At 45.1% G+C, this 24,745-nt stretch overlaps 1 protein-coding gene across 14 annotated transcripts in view; it reads right to left on the bottom strand.

Moving 5' to 3' along the window:
- The window catches only part of LOC119902695 (disks large homolog 1-like), a 163,271-nt gene that overhangs the window by 19,292 nt on the left and 119,234 nt on the right, over positions 1-24,745 (bottom strand). For 9 of the 14 annotated variants that reach the window (XM_038719037.1, XM_038719038.1, XM_038719042.1 and 6 more), the window contains 6 exons: positions 14,392-14,445; positions 11,076-11,126; positions 9,867-9,991; positions 8,656-8,825; positions 8,107-8,243; positions 6,213-6,357 (listed from right to left, as the gene is read on the bottom strand). In XM_038719037.1, the coding sequence (XP_038574965.1) occupies positions 6,213-6,357; positions 8,107-8,243; positions 8,656-8,825; positions 9,867-9,991; positions 11,076-11,126; positions 14,392-14,445 (682 nt within the window). Of the gene's footprint in view, positions 1-6,212; positions 6,358-8,106; positions 8,244-8,655; positions 8,826-9,866; positions 9,992-11,075; positions 11,127-14,391; positions 14,446-14,684; positions 14,786-15,103; positions 15,200-24,745 lie in introns of those variants that run through there. The other 5 variants (XM_038719039.1, XM_038719040.1, XM_038719044.1 and 2 more) reach the window with 3 other exon arrangements.

Raw genomic sequence — 24,745 nt, 5'->3', positions numbered from 1 at the left:
CGTGGCTGAAGCTATCGTCGCTGAAGCCAACATCAATGAAGCTAACATTACTGAAGCTATCGTGGCTGAGGCTAACATTAGTGACGCTATTCTGGTTAAAGCTAACGTCACTGAAGCTAACGTCACTAAGGCTAACGTCACTGAAGGTAACATTGCTGAAGCTAACGTCACTGAAGCTAACATTAGTGAAGCTAACATCACTAAGGCTAATGTCACTGAAGCTAACATTAGTGAAGCTAACATCACTAAGGCTAATGTCACTGAAGGTATCGTGGCTGAAGCTACCGTCACTAAGGCTAACGTCACCGAAGCTAACATTACTGAAGCTATCGTGGCTGAGGCTAACATTAGTGACGCTATTCTGGCTAAAGCTAACGTCACTGAAGCTAACGTCACTAAGGCTAACGTCACTGAAGGTAACATTGCTGAAGCTAATGTCACTGAAGCTAACATTAGTGAAGCTAACGTCACTAAGGCTAATGTCACTGAAGGTATCGTGGCTGAAGCTAACGTCACTAAGGCTAACGTCACTGAAGCTAACGTCACTAAGGCTAACGTCACTGAAGCTAATTTCACTGAAGCTAACATTACTGAAGCTATCGTGGCTGAGGCTAACATTAGTGATGCTATTCTGGCTAAAGCTAACGTCACTGAAGCTAACGTCACTAAGGCTAACGTCACCGAAGCTAACATTACTGAAGCTATCGTGGCTGAGGCTAACATTAGTGACGCTATTCTGGCTAAAGCTAACGTCACTGAAGCTAACGTCACTAAGGCTAACGTCACCGAAGCTAACATTACTGAAGCTATCGTGGCTGAGGCTAACATTAGTGACGCTATTCTGGCTAAAGCTAACGTCACTGAAGCTAACGTCACTAAGGCTAACGTCACTGAAGGTAACATTGCTGAAGCTAATGTCACTGAAGCTAACATTAGTGAAGCTAAAGTCACTAAGGCTAATGTCACTGAAGGTATCGTGGCTGAAGCTAACGTCACTAAGGCTAACGTCACTGAAGCTAACGTCACTAAGGCTAACGTCACTGAAGCTAACGTCACTAAGGCTAACGTCACTAAGGCTAACGTCACCGAAGCAAACATTACTGAAGCTATCGTGGCTGAGGCTAACATTAGTGACGCTATTCTGGCTAAAGCTAACGTCACTGAAGCTAACGTCACTAAGGCTAACGTCACCGAAGCTAACATTACTGAAGCTATCGTGGCTGAGGCTAACATTAGTGACGCTATTCTGGCTAAAGCTAACGTCACTGAAGCTAACGTCACTAAGGCTAACGTCACTGAAGGTCACATTGCTGAAGCTAACGTCACTGAAGCTAACATTAGTGAAGCTAACATTAGTGAAGCTAACGTCACTAAGGCTGACGTCACTGAAGGTCACATTGCTGAAGCTAACGTCACTGAAGCTAACATTAGTGAAGCTAACGTCACTAAGGCTAATGTCACTGAAGCTATCGTGGCTGAGGCTAACATTAGTGACGCTATTCTGGCTAAAGCTAACGTCACTGAAGCTAACGTCACTAAGGCTAACGTCACCGAAGCTAACATTACTGAAGCTATCGTGGCTGAGGCTAACATTAGTGACGCTATTCTGGCTAAAGCTAACGTCACTGAAGCTAACGTCACTAAGGCTAACGTCACTGAAGGTCACATTGCTGAAGCTAACGTCACTGAAGCTAACATTAGTGAAGCTAACATTAGTGAAGCTAACGTCACTAAGGCTGACGTCACTGAAGGTCACATTGCTGAAGCTAACGTCACTGAAGCTAACATTAGTGAAGCTAACGTCACTAAGGCTAATGTCACTGAAGCTATCGTGGCTGAAGCGGTCGCAGAAACTAACGTCACTGAGGCTAACATTAGTGAAGCTATCGTTGCTGAAGCTTTCATGACTGAGGCTATCGTGACTGAAGCAGACGTCTCTGAAGCTAACCTCACTGAAGCTAATGTTACTAAAGCTAACATCACTGGAAGCTAATGTCACTGAAGCTAACGCCACTGAAGCTAATGTTACTAAAGCTAACATCACTGGAAGCTAATGTCACTGAAGCTAACGCCACTGAAGTTAACGTCAAAGAGCTTCCATGTGTAGATGATGTGGTGAAAGGTCCAGGAGTCGTTGGATTAAACATCAGGTGAGACACATCTGTGCGTGGAACATAGCTAAGCAACCTAGCTAGTAAAAAGCAAGCAAAGAATGTTAGCTTAGCATTACAGCGCTAATATGTTGGTGACGTATATTATGCGAGACGAGAGATGTAGTTCACTGAGCGGTTTCACACTAAACTAAATGTTACTTTACTGTTTTAACTGAGACTTTGTTGACCTAGATTATCTTTTAACCTGACAAACTGGGCTCATTTCAAACGAGATCTAAACGTTGACTGCCATAAATATTTTTTCCTGATTAAGGTCCCATGGGGCGGAAGAGGAAGGGAGGGACTAAGTCTCTCCGTTATCTGATCCTACATGTCCTGTTGGTGCTCGCGGTAGCTGGAGCTGAGGATGATGGGACGGCCGGCTGCATCATTACAACAATTATTTCCCCCATTTGTGTTTCTAAGCCGCCACGACGGAGTCAGAGAGCACACTGAACAGAATTACTTCTCCTCCATTACCTCTAGCTCAGATCGTAGCGGTCCACTGTGGCAGGACATCATTATACATGTTGCCGTGTGGGTTAGTCCACATCACCACGGTGACAGCAGCTGAGGCTTGTGATGCAGCCCGACACTCACTGATTGGATTTGCTGCTCGTCCTTCACGCGTCTCAACCTCATCACCACCAGGGTGGGGGAGGGTGGGTGATAACGCAGAGGCTAAGACATGAGGAGGGTCATTGAGAAGAGGAAGAGGAGGGGTCGAGGACGAGCGCTGAAGCTCAGGGGGCTCTTTAGAGAAAAGGGTCTATGACAACACGGAGTCCGAAGGGATCTGATGGTAGGACGCCAATGACGAACGGAAGGACTACACACCCCGACGTTTTTGCCTTCTTCCTGCAGCACGCCGAAAAGTTGATCTCACAGTTAAAGTCTGCAGCCTCAATGTCAATCAAAACAATCCTGGATGATAAATCACTCCATCAGATCACCCTGATCACTAGAAAAAGGAAATGCTGCACGACTTCACGTCACCAAACTGGATCAGTCTCGCTTGAGCCTCAGATATTTCGTCATCAAGAGCTTCAGACTGTTCTTCAGCTTGTACAACAGCTGGCTCTTGTTTCTTCTGTCTTCAGTTTGGTTTAGACTTTATGTTGAGATTGTTCTGATCTCATTTAAAGCAACACATACTGAAGATCTGCTGCAGACGCCGAAACGTGTTCACACTCGCTTTATGCAAAGTTCTTATAGGCAGGTCATGCCAATCGGCCGCCATCTTGGCAACGCCTCCAGGCAGCCGATTCGGACCAACAAGACCAGGGGCCGTATTACAGAAAGTTCTTATCTTAAGTCTTAACTTAAGACAGGAAGAGTCTAAGATTTTCAAATCTTATCTTATCTCAGGTTAGGAAATCCTAAATACCAAACATCGGTTATCAACTTTTAGGTCTGTTACCACTTTTTGCCGTTTTTTTAATGAAACATGCACTGAAAAATGGAGCAGGAACAACAACTATCATTGAACTACAATTCAGATGCCTTAGAGGTGTTGGTGACCTCCGTCGAGAAATCCAAATCAACGTAACGCTTAATTAAAGAGATTAAAGACAGAGTGGGCTAAAACAGCGGACACAGTCACCGCCGCATATCCGGCATCCAGCGGAGCGTTGATGCTGTTAAAAAGAAAATACGTCCATTTACAAATGAAAAAATAATAATCTAATGAAGGCTGCGGGCTAACGTCATGATGTTTATGCATTTCTTGAATTAAACGATCTCCTATCAAAGACTTGCATCAGGATGGGCTACTTTTGGTACATCATGCATGTGACATAATGAGACATTATCCGGCGTTACGTCGCCTACAGCCTTTCTACTAACGAGGGTTTTGTCATCAGAGGCATCAATTAATACGTTCTGCCTGTTGACATTTTGTTGATTTTGTAAAAGCAATCAAAGAGCGGCCATGTGGATTAAAGGAGTTATTAAACACTAGCTGGTGGAAAAGTAAAGTTAGGAGAGTTTATTTAAGTCAGGATGCTTCTGTAAAACACTTTTCCCATCTTAAATTAGGAAATGAACACCGACTTAGGAACTGATAATCTGTAACGGCCTTTTTCCTACATCACTCCCTAACCCTTATTACCATGGTTACCAAGCTGGTTAGGACGTTTCTGTAATACGGCCCCGGGCTCCTATCTGAATGTGTAGAGAGCCAGAGCTGCACTTTCACTGGTCGCCGGGATCTAAAAACTACATGAATAGAATCAGCAGTAAAGTCTAATCAAAATCGCTGAAAACTATTTTGCCAAAAATAAGGTTTCAAAAGAGTTTTTCCCGACCGGTTGTTCTTCTACTACCATGCGTCACCACTTCCACACATGCGTAGTCGAAGTACAACAGACCCTTACGTCCGTAGAACCACACGACTGGCTGAAATATGATTCTAGACAGGATAACCGCCATCTTTGCTGTGATAGAGTGGCGCGTCTGCTCTATGAAACGTCTCTGGTTTATGCAAAACCGTTCTCTTCCCAACTCGCTGTCGAGTCGTTGAGGGAAAGTAACGGGGAGATATCTGAAGTCTGTTTGATCACCTGATCACTTCACCACTCTCTCCTGTCCTCACCAGTCCAGGATCACTTTGTCCTTCAGCGTCTCCACATTAGTTCGCCGAGGGAGTCGCTGGGAACAGATCCGGGGTCCGTGCTCCGAGTGTGTTTCAGAGGAGCGGTGCGTCGCATTAACTTTGAGACGTGGTGTGTGATGAACGCCACCGGGAGACATTCTGCTGTCCTGCGGAATTCAACACTAATTCAGGGTCAAAGACAGAAAGTCAGCCAGGTCACATCTGAACCAGAAGAAGAAGAAGCCCCTCACCGCAGGCTTCCCTTTGTTGTTTGGCCGGGGAGAGGAGGGAGCTTCAGGATGCAGCGTTTGACCCGGACCAACACAGCCCCCTCAATCACGAAGGGAAATCTACTGTTTAAATGTGGCTCAACTTTTGCTGCACAGCAACGTGATGACATCCATCAATTACCTACACGCAAGACCGCGTTCCTGGTTGAGTATGTTGTACCACGAACAGGTCTTTGCTGTTTAACTTGTGATGATTGTCTGATAATCCCAGGACACCACACTCCCGCTCATCTCGCCCTCATTGGCTGCTGCAGGTTTCTGACCAGAGGCTGCCCGATCCAGTCAGCAACCTTAAGATTCTGTCTGTGAAGCCCTCGCACTACAGCATCATTTGGACAGATAATCATCCTCGGATCGGGAGCGCCAACGCCACAGTCAGGAGGGTGAATCGGTGAATTGTCCTCCAGTGTTCGGCAGCATAAACCTTCAAAACCATTCATCTGTTCCTCAGACTGGACTTCCTGGATCGCATCTTGTGTTCTCCACATTGTGAAGTTTGAACGCCTATCAAGTGATCTGGTCCGCCATCAAGTCTTCATCGCTTACACACATGCAAACACCGGAGACAGGACTCATTGTCAAATGAACCTCAAAAGACTCCAGACAGGGACCGACAAGCAGTTGTGCTCGTTTAGATTTCCTCCTATAGAGGAGCACAGGTGGTTTGTGCTCCACTAAAGAGCTTTAACAGCGACTCAATTCTCTCCAAAATAACTTGGACTTGAAGAAACTATCATTTCCATTTTCCCCAAATCATTTAGGCTACTGAATTATTTCTACACAGAAAACATTTAATCCTAATCTACATAATGAAATGATGAATTCACAAGTGAAGTAGGAATAATTGGTACATTAGGAAAACGCACAGCTGTCATATGGCTAATATGTCGCGTGATCCACAGTCTGTTTCTCAGACACAACTCGCTCGGTCCTGCACAGCCCTGTCCATTTCCTGGCTTCTTTTGTCTTCTGTGACAGATAACAGCACATCATTGGGTTGTGGACAAAACAGGACATTTGAGGACGTCACCGGTCAACATTTTCTGGACCAAACAACTAAAGGATTGATGGTGAAAATGATGGATAATGGAAGTAGCCCTGTAACTGAATGTGGTTCTGACGAGCTGTCGGTAATGACCCTGTGTTTGTGCAGAGAAAATAAAGAGCAGCACTCACAGTTGGTGAGGTCGGGCGGGGCGAAGCTGTCGTTCATGAAGACACTGTTGGGTTTAGCCACTTTTAGGTAGACCACGTCCGGAGTGTTTTTCAAGGCGGTGACGGCGTGTTCGTGGCTCACCTCCTCCAGGCAAGCACTGTTCACCTGCACACGGAGAGGAGACGCCAAACATTTATCTACTGAGAGCAAAGACAAGCTTAACAACATGTATTCACGCTTCAAAAAGACCCTTTTCATTCTCTGTCAGTTCCAACACCTCACTTTTAATTCTGTCACTAATTTTCAGTTCCTCCGTGAGCTGGATGCCACGTAATTTCACTCTACTGTGACCATAAAGTTATCTTGAATGTAAGTCCGGCATGCGTCCTGTTTCAGATTTTATCTGCTAAAATCACTGAATCGACCCGGCCTATATTTTGGGACAGGCCTTTAATTCCTCTCCCAGAAAACTGAAATAGGCAACTATGAAAGAGTTTATTTATTTCAAACAGAATATTACTTCTTTTTCCTTCTATAAAAACCAGACCTGCATTTATTAGTCATAATGTGTTTCCTCAGCAGGCGGCTGTTTGGGACTCTGCTGTTAAATCAAGTTTTACTGTAAACGGATACGGAGCTATTTAATTGTTTAATTGTAACTTTGTGATTTTCTGTTCAATGTCAATAATGTGGTTTCACTGCTTCAGCTGTATTTTTTGGTGTCTCATTTGTGCATGACAAACGTCTTCTGCAAGTAAAACTACTAACAGCAAATTGTGGCCAATTATTCATTAAATTAGTTATAGAGTTAATTTTGAGGAAATAATTACCAATAACATAAAGTGGAATAAAAGGCTGGGCAATAAAACAATAATAACTTTCCTTACTAACTAAAGTTTAATTTGATTTAATTCATTTGAATTATAAACGAATCTGCACTTAATTTCTCTGAATAATTGTTCTACCTCACATTTGCTGTTTGGCATCAATTGTTTCTTTAACACCACAATTAACAAAAATCAGCCTTTCAACAAAAGAAATAATGATTTGACATTTATCCTAAAAATAACCGATCAACTGATTTTAGGGATGCACCGACATGAAAACTCGAAGCCAAAACCAAATATAATTTAAAACGTGCTGAACACCGAACAAGTACTTTCACGCTTATTTTGACATTTTTCCCCCATTGCATAAATTAAATAGTCAAAATGAGCTTTTTCCTCAGTGTTTCCTGCAGGACTATGGTGGGGGGTCTGGGGCCCGAGAGGGTCCGGTAAAGTAAATCACATGAGTCCATTTACTTTTAATGGACACACGTAATATAGGTTTTATACTTCCTGTGAATATAATCCAGTTAATCTTATTTCCATCCTGTACAGACGCCTTATTTTGAAAACCGGACGTTGTCACATGTGTTTCCTCCTCGCGCTAAATCCATCCGGTCCGACCCGGTTTGATAAATAATGTTGTAACATGAAGACTTCACAGCCGCTCTGACAGGATAAAGTCTCTAACCTGCCCGTCAGCTCGCCCTGCGCCGCTGGAATACGTGCGCACTCCAAATGTAGGAGCGGCTAGTTTAATCTCATTCTCACAGACGAGAGACAGAAACTTCTTTTCTAAGAAGTCGAAGAATTTGTTCAGTCTTTAGACACATCAGGTCGAACACAGAAAGTGCTGTTTTTGCTGTTTTTAGCCGATTAATCTCGGTGGCCGAACATTCGGTGCAGCCCTAATTGATTAGAAACATTTTACGGTGATAACATTCTTGGCCACCCCAGGGGAAATATATTTTTTAAATATTTTAAATACTCTACATACTAAGCCCAGAAAAAGGATAAACGTGTCTTCAGAGCAGGAGACAGGTTAGCAGCTACACTGCAATATTCCTGATAAAGCTGTAGCTCTTACAGCCAGCAGTTTGTCTCCGATCTGCAGCCTCCCGTCTTTATGTGCGGTTCCTCCTTCGATGATCTTGGTCACGTAGATGCTGTTGTCGCCCGGGATGTGCTGGTTCCCCACTCCGCCTGCTATACTGAAGCCCAGACCTGGAACACAGCGAGGACCGGGACCAGAGGGGGGAGGGGGGGAGACTGTTAGAGCGGTGCAGAGCCTGGCAGCAGCAGCCTGCACTTCACACCAAGATTTAAAAGAGATCACGGAAACACGCCGCTGCCAATTTAACACCGGCACAAATCAGGACGCATAAATGCACAAAAGCATATTTCAGGATGTTTCCGTGGAAACCGAGGCTTTGTTCCTGAGCCCGGCTCCTTGTCTGAATAATCATGAGGCCCTGAGGGATTTCACTAAAGCTCCTCAGCAAGCAGAGACGATCCAACAACACATCCATCTGAACGCTCCTGCTGCTTCCTGCAGGAGCTGCAGGACGCCGTTTAGTTTCTCAACCTGCTGACGGAGAATTTAAATCCCACCTCGCCGTTTAACCCCTTCCGTTACCTTTGGGTCCTTTCACCAGCTTGATCTCCATCACTTTCTCAGAGACGGGTTTCCTCCGGCGGACGTAGAGTCGGACCAGCGAGCCGGCCTCCTTCAGAGCCTCCACGGCCCGGCTGTGGGTCACGTCCCGGACGTCCACCTCGTTGACTCTCAGGATGACGTCGTTGACCCTGAAACGCAGGACGCACCAGGCTGTCAATCGTGTCAAACTAAATCAAAAACAGGACTGAAGAACAGAGGCTGTGGCGATCCGGTCAGTCAGTTTACAGGAAAACACGTTGGGACACGTGGATCTCTTTGGTTTAAATACTCGGGGGCCAACTCGTCAGCGGCGGGCTTTATCTTCCCTTGTGTTTAGCCCTCTGCTAACTTGAATAGGTGTAAAATAATAATCATGCGGCTCGTCTAGACGATTGAATGGGACACACAAAATACATAAATGCTGTACTTCAGATTCAAAACAGCGAATCTCGGCGAAAGCTGTAAACCCCTGTATATAAAACTAAACATAAAAATGTGTTTGAGCTTTCAGGGGGAACGGTTTCAGGGCGCACAGCAGGCAGTGCCGTCACTGTGTGCAGCTCAGGCCGTCACACTGAGACCAGGTTTGGGGTCAGCGTCTGTGTCCAGAGGCCAAAACCAAAACCCGTGTTCTCCCAGTCTAACTGCGTCGGTAACGCCGCAGCACTGTTTGTAACCGTCAGCTCGAGTTTCACACGCCGTATCCTCCAACACCAGCTACACCGGCGTGGTTTGTAGTTTTATTTGCACACGGTCCCTGCTGGATTTAAATCTGGACTCTAGTTTCTTGCACTGTGAATTTATGTGTGAATAAAACCGAACTTTCACTTTTCTTCTTGTTTCTGAACTTTGTGTTTTTATTTAAACTTTCCGTCCGACTCTTTCAGTCGGACACATGAGCCTCACCGACGACTGACAGACCCACAAACAGGGTTCATGATAGAGGCAACCCTGAGACCGAGGGAGGACCACCTGGATCAGGTGCGTCAGACTCTGGCTGCTGCATTATAAATGAAATAGTGAAAGGCAGCAAGACGCTGCAGGGGGTTCTGGGTAAAAGACACCAGCTGCTTTTGAACAACGTTACAGAAATTCAGTTCTTATCTGATAAAATAACGTCTTACTAAACCCTGAACCTGATCCTGGAACTAGACCATCACCCAGCTGACCTCTTCACAGGCGCGTCTCACCTGAGCCGTCCGTCCTGGGCAGCGGCTCCTCCAGGTATCACTTTGGTGATGAAGATGCTGGGGTCTTCACCGATGTGGGGGTTGTCTGTGCCGCCCGCGATGCTGAAGCCCAGTCCTGAGTTCCCCTGGACGCACAACACAACGACGACATGGTCATACAAACACCGCTTTCAGCAGTGAGCCGACAAAAACAACCCAATCTCAAGAGAATTACAATCGACGGGTTGCTGATGGACGGGAAAACAAAGAGCTGCGGTGCTCTAGTGAGTGTTTAAGGCTGCAGGACGCCGTCTGTGGGAGTCAGAATAAAGTAGATGAAGGAACATGTCTATGAAGGTATCAGGTAAAGGACATCTGAAGTCACAGAGGAATGAATCTGACAGCTACAGCAGTTTGGAAAACAGCCACATTGATGGATTTACTTTTTTATCAGAGCGCTGAGTGACGGAAAAAACATTTTGTCAAATGTTCATTCTGCAGAAAGAAAAAAAAACACAAAACATATTGTACATGTTTTTGTCTGTGACTTCAAATGTACTGACACACGTGTGCGTCCATTAATAGTCAACAGAGGAAGAGATACGTTCGCTGCTCGAGTCCGAAAGAGGTTTAATGACGAGAAGAAAAACATCTACCACCACCACCAGACTTGTTCTGTCAAACTCTGATTAAAGAAAAAAGAAAGATCTGATTTTCTGTTAGCGAGCTGTGACATAACTCTGCTCCAGCGGTTGAATCACTGTCGACGCTAACGTATGAGCGTGAGGCGCGTTCAGCCTGCAGACACACCGACAGAGACGCTGTCGTTTCTGTGGGCCTCAGCTGGCAGAGAGGCTTTTTATTCACGCAGCGCTGATCATCGTTTGCACTTGAAGAAGCACAGCTGAATTAGGACAACAAGATAAAAAGAAGACGACATAACTGAAGATAATCAAACTAAAAAAAAAAGAGTCTGGGATTAAAACACAGCTGCATTAAAAAGACAATGTGTGTTTGGCTGATTCCCCAGATGTCTGACACACAGTTTGTAAAGTCACCAGAGTTTCAAAGCTGTAAAGTCGAAGTCCATAAAAGCAGCGAGTCAGAGTGAAATGAGCAGCCGGCTGGAGTCTGGGCCGGGTCAACCCGCCGCTCGTTTATGTGAGCAGGCCGCTCGCCAACAACGCGGCCGTGACTCGAAGCAAACAGGACGGCCGCTCGGCGTCTTACCCTCTCCAGCGTGATCTCCTCGTACTCATAATCAGCCTCCGTCCCGTTCACCTGCACACACAGAACATTCACCAGTTAATTACCCGTTTACTCGCTTTAATAACTCATTTTCTCATCAGGACGTTTGTAACCTGCACATTTTGTTATTTTATTCCATGAAACTATTTGACAGCTGAGAGTCCAAACTGCCACATCTGGATCAAGTAAAAAAAAAAAAAAGGATTCTGTTCACAAAAAGCAAATGATTCAACAACTCAACTACCAGACTCGAGTAACGTGTTTTCTTCATACGTCCTGTCATTTCAGCGTTTTACACGGCGAATGATGCATCTGAGCGACAAAAAGCTCACGTAAAAGCTGAGCTGCTGCTGACAGACGTCTTTGTCTATAATGCTGCGCGTCTAATTTGCAGTTAGCCCATTTAGTGTTGCTCCAAATGTCATTTATTGAGCTTTTGTGAAGAAAACTTCCAATGTTGTCATATTTTATGATGCAGGATTTATGAAAAAAAAAAAAAATCCTTATCCCACCTTAATTAAGTGATTTCTTGGATTAAATGAGTCGCTTTTTTTTATTAAATCGCATAGTGGTCAAAACCACTAACTTAATGTTTTACTTTTCGCTGTTTTAAGTCCAAAGTCCATTTGTTGCTCCAAGTCTCAGCGGGCGCCATATTGATCAATACCTGGGAGCTGCCTGCTGCGGTTGTCTTTTCCTGCAGAGGAAACGTGCCGCTGTGGAACACACGTCTTTTTTGTCATTTTGTGGCCGACCCGTTGGGGATATATAGACATGCAGCAGGGTACCAAGTGAAAGGTCTGCTCAAGCCGGATCACTGTGGGATGTGTTCTCCACCTACAGGCCTGTAAAGCGTGGGAGCGCTTTTGGTGACAGGAATGTTGATGAATACTCACTGTGTTTATCAATATTTCAATGTTTTATCATTTGGAAATAGGATGTATGGACAGTACAAGTGTTTTAAAGATATCTACCAATAAAAGTCAACTTTTAAACAGTAAATATTGCCAAAATATGGACATTCGCCTGGTATATTTTGAAAATATTGTATGATAACTGTTGTATTTTAGTTTATTTTTTATCAAATTTACAATTAGAATTGCATTTTAGGCGTATTAGAAGATATTCAGGTGCATTATAATCCATCTTATGATGGTTTTGATGAAAGGATGAAAATATCCCTTTTTCTTTATTGCATCTCCATTTAGTCTAATGGGAAATATGTTAATTTAGAAAGGATTTATATTCCTTTCAAAGGAGACCAGAATTACGCATCTAGGCCAAATGATTGAGGAGTTACTCCAGAGTCATTATTTATTTAAGGCGTTTTTCCAGGAAAAGGGCGCCTGTCCTTAACCCTCAGAGGCGCGCGGCCTCTGACACGTGAGCAGCCGTCAGTTCCTCCTAAAACAATTCTCACTGATTAGTTGGATTATTGTAACGACCTTTAATATGTGACGGCTTCACATTTGGTAACAGAAACATGTATTTACTCCTTTACATCAAACGCGTTCGTTCATAAGAGAGGCAGATGAATGAAGCAGTAGAGAAGAGTAAGGTGTCAGAGGGAAGTTTAGGAAAGCTCGCCGCAGTGCTGCATGAACTGATTTGACTCTTGAAGTCTGACGTGGTGAAAGCGGAGCCGGCCGCAGGAAGTAAGCTGCTTTTTCAAACCTCCCTTTTCTTATTTTCTTAACATCTCGCTCTTCTGCAAATTAAGCTGGCAGAGAGATAAAGCAGGATCTCGCTGACAGCAGCCAACGTCTCCGGCTTCTCAGAGCCAATCGGAGGCCAGGCGGCGGTTCAGACTCCGTCGCCAATTTAATTTAGACCGAACGTCCGACGCCAGGAACGAGCCCGACAAGGACAGACGGAGACGATTTACGACCGGACGAGGCGGGAAACACTCGGCCCGTCCACCCGTCCTTCAGCTCCTCCTCAAACAACGGCGAGGAAAATGACTTGGCGTGCAGGAAACATGTCATTCGGCTGACATGTTGTTATCACAACAACAACACACTGAACTCATCTCCTACAGATAAACAAAAACATCTTGTATGATTCAATAAGGAGAGTAAAATACTAACAAAGATTCAATTTAATCAATCTGCAGGTGACGAATTAGACAAATAATAATGTTTATATATATTATTCAAGATTGTTATGTATATTTTTATAAACTAGCTGCAAAATAAAATCTGAAAGTTGATAGACTTAAAGTAAAATCAGCATTTCGCCTCAAAGGACTTTGGACCTTGTGTTGATGGGGAAGAGCTCCAAGATCAATCTGTGTCCTGCTACAGTTTGAACAACTCAAGGAGCTTTCATACTGCCTTATTTTCCGGGAGTATTTGAACCAATCAGCCGGCTCGCTGCGCTGCCTTTAAGGGCGCGGAGCTGGAAAGGGGGGGGGGGCAGATTTGATCCGGCTCTGAGGCGAAACGTTGGGAGTAACAGAGTTAGCTGTGCTGCTAGCTGTCCTGTATTAGCCGAGTCAGCCCCGGGGTGCAAAGAGTCAAACCCGGCAAGAAAACCACCTCGGTCCTTTATTCCCCCTTCGTCAAAATTGGCCTCTGTCCGCACAGTCTACATAACAGGATGGGGGGGGCGTAACGTACAGTCAGGCTGTTGGCCAACGTTACTGTAACGTATCTGCAACAAGTCCCTCCCTGTCTTTGTGTTTTTAAACATGCAGAAGCAAACAGCACGTTCTTTCATGGGAAAATTAAAAAATGCATATTAAAGTCTTTCAAATGTTATAAGAACAATTGTTTAAATGAATCATTAGGCTGTATTGTATATAGTTAATAAAGTAGTGCTACTTTTCTCCTTTAAAGATCGTGATCCTGAAATAAATCGTGACGTGATATTTTTGCCATTTCGCCCTCCTCGTCTGAAAATGGCTTCAGTTCGTCAGCCAGAGCTTTTCTGAACCATAACCGTAAGAATCCACCGTTTTACTGCCACTTATTTGGCCACTAGTAAAATTTACTTCAAAGCACGGAGCACTTACATTATGTTACATTTTTTGGAAGTTAAGCGTCACAGCAGTTTGTCTATAAACATCAGCACTTTGAGTTTTGTGGTAAAATAATGAAGTTTTGGGCCCTTTTTGTTTGTGCTGCAGGCGTCATTTACAGAACCGAACAGAAGGGTAGAGCATATTTTCACGGTGCTACAGGAGCCCTGTTGAGTCTTTGAGATTATCAGGTTAATGAAGCGGCTACTAAGCTGAATATTTCCCTCGATATCAAACACAAACAATAAGACGTTACATTTCCTTTGCGGGTGAACTCACATACGGAGGCGTGTCCAGGCTGTCTGCGTTGACCACCACGGGGGGAGGATTGGCCTGAGGAGAGAAGGACGCATCGCAGAGTCAGAGGAAACATCACAACACATCCAGCCCCTCCAAAAATACCCCGAGCAGCCTCCCACAGAGCTCCACCCCTGCAGACACAACACAGACTGAAACCAAGCTGTCCGCCGTGCAGCAACTAAAAGAGCGACTCTCCTCATGACACCGCAGACCAGCTGAGGATAAACAGGAAGGATTTGAGCAGAGATTAGTGAGCACGCAGCGCTACGTACATGGTGGCATTTCACGCTGCAGAAGATGCAATGCTGAAGCATGAAGCCTGAATCAAACAAATCAAGTCCTGAAGGATGGCGCCGTCCCCTCTTCTGCTGCTGCTTCTTCTAGGTTTAAAATTCGACCTCTAGCTCGCTCACTCCTCTCTAACTCTGTTCCCCGTCTGCCTCGCTCGCTCAGTTTCTGCCCCGGGAGGAGCCAGATGGGCTCTTTAAAGTCACTGTTTCTGTCTCTAATCTGCTCACTTCATCAGAGCCACAGCTGGACGGCAGACACGGAACTAAAGTGCACACAAAGACGACGACAAACACGAGCAGCCAAACAAACGCAGAGACAGAAATCTGAACATGGAGACGGTGCAGAGAGAAACACAAGAGGAGGGAAATAAAAAACAACAACAACAACAAAAAAGAAAAACCTGTGACGTCGGAGGGATGATGGTGGTCTCTGATGCGATTGGCGAGACTGGGATCACAGGGATTATGGGAGAGGAGGGCGGGTTGGTCTCGGCCTGCTGAACAATGGCATGGTGGGGGGGTGGGGGGGGTCACAGGTTAGACAGACACAGAGCGGCACAGATGAACAGCAGGAGGATGGAGGATGTGTGCATGTCCACGTTTAACCGACAGGTGTTTTTATTCACGTTCAGGTGCCGGATGGGAGGAGCTTGACACACAGGAGTGTCGGAGAGGTCGGCCAATCACAGGAAGACGCTCTGCGATTGGCCGACTACCTGACACTTGATGCGACAAACTCGGCCCATCTGCTGCCCTGAGGAGATTAAAGCCACGCTGTCTGACCTGGTGTGTGTGTGTGTGTTAAATCCCCCCCGTCCCTCAGCAGGGGGCGGATGTCCTTTTTGTGATTATTGAAGAGCAGCAGATATTTCAATCCGCACACCAGAGACAGCACGGAAGGTCAAAGGTCAACATGTTTAAGTAAATTGCCCCCGTGTCTCGCTGTTATCCATCTCCCCGATGAACCATCTTACCACATCAGCCTGAATACAATCAGAGATCATTAAACAGTCCTGTTAGCGCCCCCTGTAGGCCGGACCTCGGAGGTTTTACCCCAAAAGAAAATTTTGTCTATTATAAAGTTAAATGCATTAATCTGGTGCAAAATTAAGAGGCGAGATCTGTGGACAGTTTGATGATAAAGACAAATGTCTAAATATAAAAGGTGATGACACTAAAACCCAAAATCAAAGAAGAAATTATTATTATTTCCCAGCATGTTAGTATTTTTATACTTTTAATGGACACATGTTTTATACTTCCTGTGAATATAATCCAATCAATCTTATTTCTAAACTGTTTATATGTTGTGTTAACACCTTATTTTAAAAACCGGACGCGTGTCCTCCAAGCAGAAAGTCCAACGCAGTTTGATTAATAATATTGCGTGCGGTTCTCGTGTCATGTGCAGTTCAGACTCCACAGCGTCTCTTCAGGTCAGACTCTCAAACTGCAACACTTGTCTTTGCAAAGAGAGAAAATGAAAACTCTCTAACCTGCCCGTCAAGCTGCTCTGTGACCTTTCATTTACCGTAAAGGCTGGAATACAAGTGCCCTCCAAACTTAGGAGCGGCTAGCTTGACCATGTTGTCAGAAAGAAGAGGAAACACTCTGTTCTAAACCTTTAGTTCACGTCACCGTACTGACCTCAAACCATGTTGTGTCCTCAAAAGAAAAGCGGCCGTCTCGAGTCGAAAAATATTTTCATCATGTTGAAACTATGGCGGAACAAATTAGCCGTCCGCTACAATCTCAGTAATTAAGAGTTAGTGTTCAACTTCCTTATTAATGTAACACTTCTATATTTACATGTTATCATTTAGGGCCAAGTAGGGTGTGCTGGAGCTTTCAGAATAATCCCAGGGGTCCTATTCAATCTTAAATTCCTAGACCACGGAGATGATCCTTTATTAATTCATTAATTTATATGCCCATCAATGCTGTGACAGCAGACATGAATTAAAATAAATGTGATGTTAAGGTGTGTAGTGTCCCATTGTCCTGAGGGTCATGACCTCTATAACTGCTGTTATTAATTTTACACAGGCAGAAGCAGCAACCCAGACTGGATCCAGAGTTTCAGAGCAGCGAGTTATTAATCTAACACATTTATGTTTCAGAACGTTTTACCTGAGCTCTGTCTCCACATCACAGAAACAGCTTTATGTCCTCTGACTAGGCTGTGGCTAAGTGTTACGGATACGTGGCGCTGTTGTAGACGCAGCGCACTGCCTGTTAAACCTCTGACATTTTTATGACTAAAGTTTCTACCTCCTGATGGAGCTTGCAACAGTCACGTACTGGGCGACACACAGAAAGAGTTGGATGAATAAAACTTTCATAAACTGAAAAAAGATATATCACATATTGAATCAATGAATTTGATGAATGATGCAATATAGAAATATTCAATAATTTATGTGGACAATTCACAATGAATGCATGGCTGCAATAAATGTATAGTGAAAACATCCTCCACATGCTGCTGAACACACGGTATGAAGTCTCGACTCGCCTTTGTTTGGTTTTCCACTGCGGAAAAGTTGTACCTATACCTGCTTCCAGGTACGTTTTTTTCGTATCACCTCCGTCAAACTGAGAAGTTAAGAGGTTGAATTGCTCACAACTTGTAAATTTATGCAACCTGTGAACGTAGAAGTCCCTTCTCCTCCATGACTTACACGAACTCTTTAAACGTGAGGACTGATCGTCTACCTTTCCAAACCTGGCTTACGTGTAAAACAGTAATTTAGAGAAGAGCGCGTGAGGCGGCCTTCAACACTGTGACCTCTATTATGCAAGGCAGGACCTCGTGAAGCCGCTGGCAGGAAGCGCCGCTCTCTTTCGAAGAGGCTTAATTGTTGTGCTGCAGCAGCAGAACTCGGGAGCCCGTGGAAACCAACAGGCGCTAAAATTAGCCCCGGCACATCGACCACATTGATCCGCCAGCCCTAGTTCTGCAGCGCCGCTCGGAAACTGCTGACAATGGGGCTTAATTGCTCCCAAAGAATACAAACTGGTGTGACAAAAAAGCAGCAACACACAGAGGACGGAGTTTTAATCCAACGAGAGTGGCGGCTGGGAGTGAGCGCTCCCGCAGCGACGGGATCTTTGTGCTGATGAGATATGATAAACGAGCTCGTGGTGAATGAAGAGAGAGACACAAGTGAGGCTGACCAGGCCCAGAACAAACCTCTGCTCTTCCTGAAACAGTCACTCAATAAATAAATCAAGCAGATCAATCAACAACCATCTGCATAATTGATCAAAGTCACGCATTGAGGAGTGACAGCATTATCTCTTTTTGTTAGTCGGACTAAACGAGACATTTGAAGACGTTAAACATGCAAACTGTACTGAAATAATAAAAAAAAACAATACATAAAAATAATCAAAACATGACTGAATGAGAAGCCACAACAGAGTTTGATGGATGAAGCAGAATTTAAATGCAGCAGCAGAAAGACTGTTTTCAGCTGCAGGGACACAACAGATGTCACGACATCGACGGCCTCTATTGATTCCCCATAAACGGACACACTGTAATACACACACACACACACACACACACACACAGTGCAGCCAGCTCTGAATGCGATTTATCAATGAAGCAGAATGACCCCGAGCTCCTCCGTCACCTACACGCAGCTCAAGCGTCAGGGGTCAACTTTTTATTCTCGTGCCCACGAGTCACATTCTTCAAACTGCTTTAGAACAAAAACTACAAGGTTCCTGCACTCCTGGAGGTCTTACTGAGATGTACAGCAGATCAAAAACTGACAGAACCAAAAAACCACAATGCACTGTGGACCAATACAAGTACATAAACATAAAGTTGATCTACAACGGGTCCTCAGACTTCACTTAAATAAAACGAGTGATCAAGAGAGTGCAGGATTGTTGGTTCTTCAACAATACTGAAAACACAGGCGTGTTTTTCTAAACGTCCCTTTGATTAAAGAAAAGACGCTAAACAGCCGTTAACTTTAAATATAAGAAATAGAGTCGACAACTGTCGAAATATTGATGAAAGCCTGGAAGGATCTCAAAGAAAACGACATTCAACACCAACTTATAGTACTTAGAAAGATATTCTGTCCTGAATACTTTCTTGTACCGACTCGCTGCTGCGTGTACTCCGAGCTACGATCAGCACTTCCCCTCCAAACCACCAGCACAGAGGGTCCCGGCCTCAAACGAGCCCTCAGTGTTGCAGTACCTTGCTGAAAGCGAAGGGCACCCAGGGTATTTCCGGCCTGCCCGCTGCGTGGCTGCTGTTGACCACTTTAGCGGTACTCTTGGTCGGACTTTTCTTGACGCTGTCCCGCAGGTTGAGGAAACGGCTGCGAGCTCGGAAGGACGCCGGCACCGTGCGGGCGGTGAACGTCGCCAGAGACCCCTGGACCTTCGGACAGCTCGGCTGCTGCTGCTGCTGCTTCTGCTGCTGCTGCTGCCGGTGGAGCTCGATGGCGTGCTGCCTCTGTAGCGGGTGCAGGTGGGCGATGGACTCCTGCAGGTTGATGTTGACCCGCGGCAGCTTCTTCTCTGCGCCGTTCATGGCCTTGGAGGTGAACTCCTCCCTGGGGTAATGTGTGGTCATCTTCCCGATTGGAGGAGCAGGAGGTGGTTAGATAATAAATTCTGGATGCTCCTTCAGATCCGGTCTGTTCCGTCTCCGCGGTGCGACGGCAACAGATCCCAACCCAGTCCTGTTACTCCACCACTGAAGCACAACAACACTCCCTCCTTTCTTTCTCTCTCCCCCCCGTGTGACACCCTTCCTCTTCTCATTCTCCTGCCAATTAATCGGCTTCAGCGAGCGTGGCACATGTCAGCACGAGGGGGGGGGGCGGCTCCACTCGCTGCATGAATAATCGATGTTGCCCCCGGATTCAGACACAGCGACATGCATGTCAGCGGCGGGGGGGGGGGGGGGGGGGGTCCCGGGCAGCGGCAGGCAGGCAGCTTTCTTTTGGATACTCTGCAGCAGCTTTAAACCCCCGCTGAAGATAAAAGCCCTCGCAGACTCTTCAGGACTGAACCTTGAAGATTGTTCTGATGGGTTTTTATTTTCTGAAACCTGATTGTGACGTGACAAAGTCTGAAGGTGAAATATGAGCAGAATTTCTCAAAATAAAACTAAATGATGGTTTTTGAAGGATGAAGAAGTCCAGCGTTGACTTCAGACTAAAACTGACAGTGTGATCCGTATCGACTGAAATAAACTAACTGAACTAAACAAATTAAAGTGCTGTTAGAGTTTCACCACCAGCCAAAAGGTCGTTAAAATCAAAAGGGGACTATTTAAAATGCTTCAAAACTGCTGCCAGTATGACGCCTTTTAAAAACCTTTTATTATTTGACAAAATAAACTCTATATCAAGCTAAAAAAAAATCCATTAAAGGTAGAGCTAATCGAACATACCATCGTGTAAGTATTTCAGCAGCAGCCCTGCTGAGACTCCCTGTTGTTGTGACAGATGGTGCTGTACGGACTCTACAGGGTCATAGTATTCCAGCCTTTTTTACGTTGGGAAAACTATGAATGGGAAACAAATTATACTCCAGAACAACGGGCGCTGTGCAGTTGGATAGATGTCATAACTGGATTTAAAATCCAGGACGAGAGCCGGGGGGTTTTAGTGGGAGGAGCGTTTCCAGCATCCACAGGCGCTGCTGGAAAAACAAGCCGATACGCTGACCCGTCATCAGTTCATCTGACGGAGCGGCAGCATCACAGCTGCAGGTCAAACTGAGCAACAAACCAGCCTGGACGGAGGGCCAACTATTTCTAAGTGTATTGATCTGCGTCAGCGTTCTGCTGTGATTATCTATACATCCGCGTCTGTTCTGATGTATTTAAACGGTCATCTGAACAGTAACGCAGGTCATTGTTCCCGTGTTCAGCCCGCAGGCTCGGTCAGAAACGGGGGTTAAAATGTGCAGGACTCTGGAAACTGATCCACATGATTCATGACAGCAGGAACACAAACGCAGCATTTAGAGAGCAAATCAATACGATTCAGCGCGGCCAACGTGGCCCAGTGTAAATATACACCGCCGTGTGGCCGAGTCCACGTCAGAGGCCGTGTCACAGAGCGCACACATCCAGCTCAAACCTGACTCCACACACAGAGGCACAGGGATCTGCTGAAGGTTAGGATTAAACTGGGCTGCTGTGCGTCTGCAGCTCCACCTACAGGCCGCACAGATCGACACAGTCATCACTGTCCACAAACAGTTAATTAGGCATTTTACTCGTTTCACATAACATGGCTGGTATTAGTATAAACTTAATATCTTGAAACATGGAGGAGCTGCCGTGGATTATCAGAAGTATTCTATCCCCTCATTAATGTGCAGATTTATGCGGCAGGAGCCACAAAATCTCATCTGTTTTTCTAATCTGTAAAAGGAAACTGGATTGTGAAGAAGAACCTTTCCGTTTATCACAACCTGCATCTTATTTTCACACATGTTCGATGGGTAGTACTCACTAATTACAGATCAGCAGACTGATGTTAAAGGTAAACCAGGACAGGACATAAACACGCTGCCGTCTCAGCAGCCAAAACCACAGTGTTTGGAAACGACAGAGAAAAGTGCTGCAAATTGGTGCCAATTCTCAAAATTGAATTCTGGTGTTGGCGTGATCTACAGGAAGATCACAGGAAGAGCTGCAGGCGAGCACTGCACCGTCAGCATTCAAGGTAAATTTAGGGCAACGCTTGGCCATCAGTGCTGGTGCCTACACGGCTTAATGTTTTAATAGAGTTCAAAAAGGCAGCAGTGAAACAAGCAGACGCGTTTTAAGCAAACCCAAACCGAATGAAAGTCAACACAGAAAGTAGCCGCCGGGAACGTTACGGCTAACTGCTTAGGGAAAGCGTCTGGGGTCATGTTGCTATCCACATGTGCTTCAACAGTTTGAACTTAGTGCTTTTGTCCCAGATTTGTTGCTGCACCAGCACATTCCTTAAAACCACTAAAACATTGCTTTACCCGACTTTAAACTTCTGCGCTGGAGCAGGCTACGTGCTGACGTGAGCGTTTAAACTTGTGCGTTAGTTTCTGCGTCTTAAACCACCAAAAACGCTAGTTGGCGGAGGGGTTTCGATGTTCCCCTGTGTTGAGTTTCTTCTTCGTCTTCGTTGGTGTAGGCTGCTACAAACAGTGCCGACTGAAACTGAGCGGATCATATTGGGAGTTGATTGACGTTGAACAGAAGTTACTTTTAGTGAAATTGCTAAATTGCCGCATCGGAGGTGGTATGAACGACCCTTGAACCGGTTGAAGCAGAACAAGCAGTACAAGCAGGAAGCAGACCAATCACATCGCTAAGTGTAGTTACATTTTTTGTGAAGGTGCGTGTCAGGCTACGGCAATATAATGTAACTGTAGTACCAGAGGCTGCAGTTTCAGCACCCCCGCAATCCTGGGACCAAAAGTTATTTTGCGCCAGACAGACGGCTAGCTGGCAGTATCAAAGTAGACAAGGTCCTAGGTAGTTGTTGTAGTACTCGAGACCGGTCTTAAGACCAGTTTTTGATTGATTGTCTTGGTCTCGCCTTGGACTCGACTGCATTTCTACTCGGTCTCGTCTCAGACATTGAGGACTCTGGAAGACCAGTCAAGACCATAACTTTGGGAATATCAATGAATTGCTTTTTCATCATCTGATTTATTTGTTAACATCCAAACTTTGATTGGATGTAAAACGTTGAATAAAGACGCTTATGTTGATTTCAGCTCTTAGTGTTTTAACGGGAATGTGGATCTTTCAGATCAATCTGAGACGTACCTCTGACCTCGTAGGTCATGTAATGTGGGGAACTGGTCTTGGTCTTGACTCTGTCTCGGTTTGGGCGGTCCGATTACATAACCACAAAAAGCGTGCGATTTAATAAAACAGTAAAAGTGTGTGTGACGCAGCAGTCTGCTCATTATCGCCGCCCACACCGGCGTCTCGCATATGCCTCTAAAACAGATAACTTGCAAAGAGAACAATGATTCATCAGCAGTAAACCCCCTCCCCGCCCCGCCGCTAATCGTTCAAAACATAGTCGGACTCGCCGCCGGAGCTCCGGTCGCTCTGTGACAGAGACTGAAGAAAACTGGGAGCAGATAAGGAAGTTTTGGGTTTGGCTGTATCGCTGCCTATTGTTGTTCAACATGTTCAACAACTTTTCACAGAGCCGACGTGCCGGTCAGTCACTTCATCAACCGACCAATCACAGCCTGGATGTGGCGGGACGTTAAAAAAGTTTGACGTGCTACAGCAAACTTTACAATGTTGAACAATTTATGATTATTGACAAGTTGGTACTTAAATTAGAGACCGATGTAGAGTATTTTGCTTGCACAAGGATTCAATTTTAAAAAAACACCCCACAGAAATGAAACAGCTTTTATGTTATCAGCTATTATATGAAATTAAAATGAATGCAGTATTAACTACACATTATACTCTTTATTTAATACACTCGTGTACAGTTCCCTCCTCCGTAGAGCAACACGCTCCCCTTGTTCTGTTTTACAAAATTGTTTAACTTTGTTCAAGTTGAGAAATGCAAATTTCAAAATGTCAGTATTTTGTGTATTCCTTGATAATTAAGCGAGTTGACTCATTTGTTCCATTATAATCGAATCGTAATTCTTTCCTCCAAATCGTGCAGCACCACTGCACGTCGACAGATACAACACCAGACACAACAACAACCACCAAAGGACATTCATCAAAGACTTTTGAGAGTCACAAATAAGCAGCGTAAAACCACTCAGAAGTACCATCTGTACATGGGTTAAAAAGAATTAGTCACTCTGAAAGCAGTGACAACAATTAATAGATCAGCTCTTTCATCCGGTGTTTAAATTCACTAAAGGGCATCAGACTTCACAGCGACAAGTCAGTCTGCAGTGTGTCAGGGCTGCAATGTTTTTCTTTACAGCAATATGAACAACACAGGAACTAGATGACTTCAGTTGCGCTATTTGAAAAGACTTAAGCATCCTACAATGATTGAGGTGTTTAGAAGGGAAGAGTGCATAAAAAACAAAAAAGCTGATAAAATGACTTTTGTTCTCCTTTATTGAGCTTTAAGCCCTCTGAGTGCTTTACAAACGCTGCTTTTCTTTTTTGCAACCAAATCCACCGTTGTCGTCAGTTTATCAAACAAAACTGACAAAACTAAACCGATCAAGAATGTTATTGTGATCGGTGGTTCGCTGTGAACGTGTGAGAGTCTGCTTGTTAACAAACTCTGTATCCAAGAACCCTTGAGTAACTCTTGGAGATCAGTGAACCGTGTGAGTTTTTCTTTTGTTATCAAGCAGCAAAAAAGTTGAGTGTCATTTGACTTGGCTGACATCACATCCTGCGAGCCGACTCTTGTGCACGGGCACATTGCAATGACGATGCTGAAACGATCGAGCTCTGCACGGACCTCAGATCCAAGACACCAGAGAGCAAATTAGAGGAACCGGTGTTGCACAACACATACGTACAAAAGGTAGGCTTGTAAATGTGCCTCCTCATGGATGTTGAAGTCCAGGTTGTCATTTTGTCCATGTGATGGCGTGGAGATGAAATAAACAGCTGCCAGAAGAGCTCAGCGCTTTGTATTAACCCTGGTGGTGAATAGTTAATCACCTTGATGAAGCTTTCAGAGTGTAGAAAGTTCATACAGATGTCTAACAGCTCTGTTTACAGTGTGAGAACATGCAGCTCACATTTATAGTTGGCCCCTCAGTGTAAACCTACATTTTGGCGATGTGTGTTGGAGGCAGTAAAAACCGGGGAGGTGGCGGGGTAGCGCTGCGTGTCAGGAGCCTGGAGGTTGCTAGGCAACGCCGGGGAAGGCATGTGCTACTGCAGGGGTTCCTTACATCTGCCCAGAACATGATGCTGCTGTTTATGCAGGTAAATCTCCCCCCACATCGGCACGCTCGTGAGGCGCACACACACACACAGATTTATACATGTATGTACAGGATCCCAAACCGAACCCGACGCCAACAGAAACACTTCCTCAGTCTGAGACGAG

Source organism: Micropterus salmoides, unplaced genomic scaffold, assembly GCF_014851395.1.
Source record: "Micropterus salmoides isolate LMB-PRFRI ecotype aquatic unplaced genomic scaffold, ASM1485139v1 Ms_hic_scaffold_14, whole genome shotgun sequence".
Lineage (NCBI taxonomy): Eukaryota > Metazoa > Chordata > Actinopteri > Centrarchiformes > Centrarchidae > Micropterus > Micropterus salmoides.
This window is presented reverse-complemented; position numbering and strand designations above follow the sequence as displayed.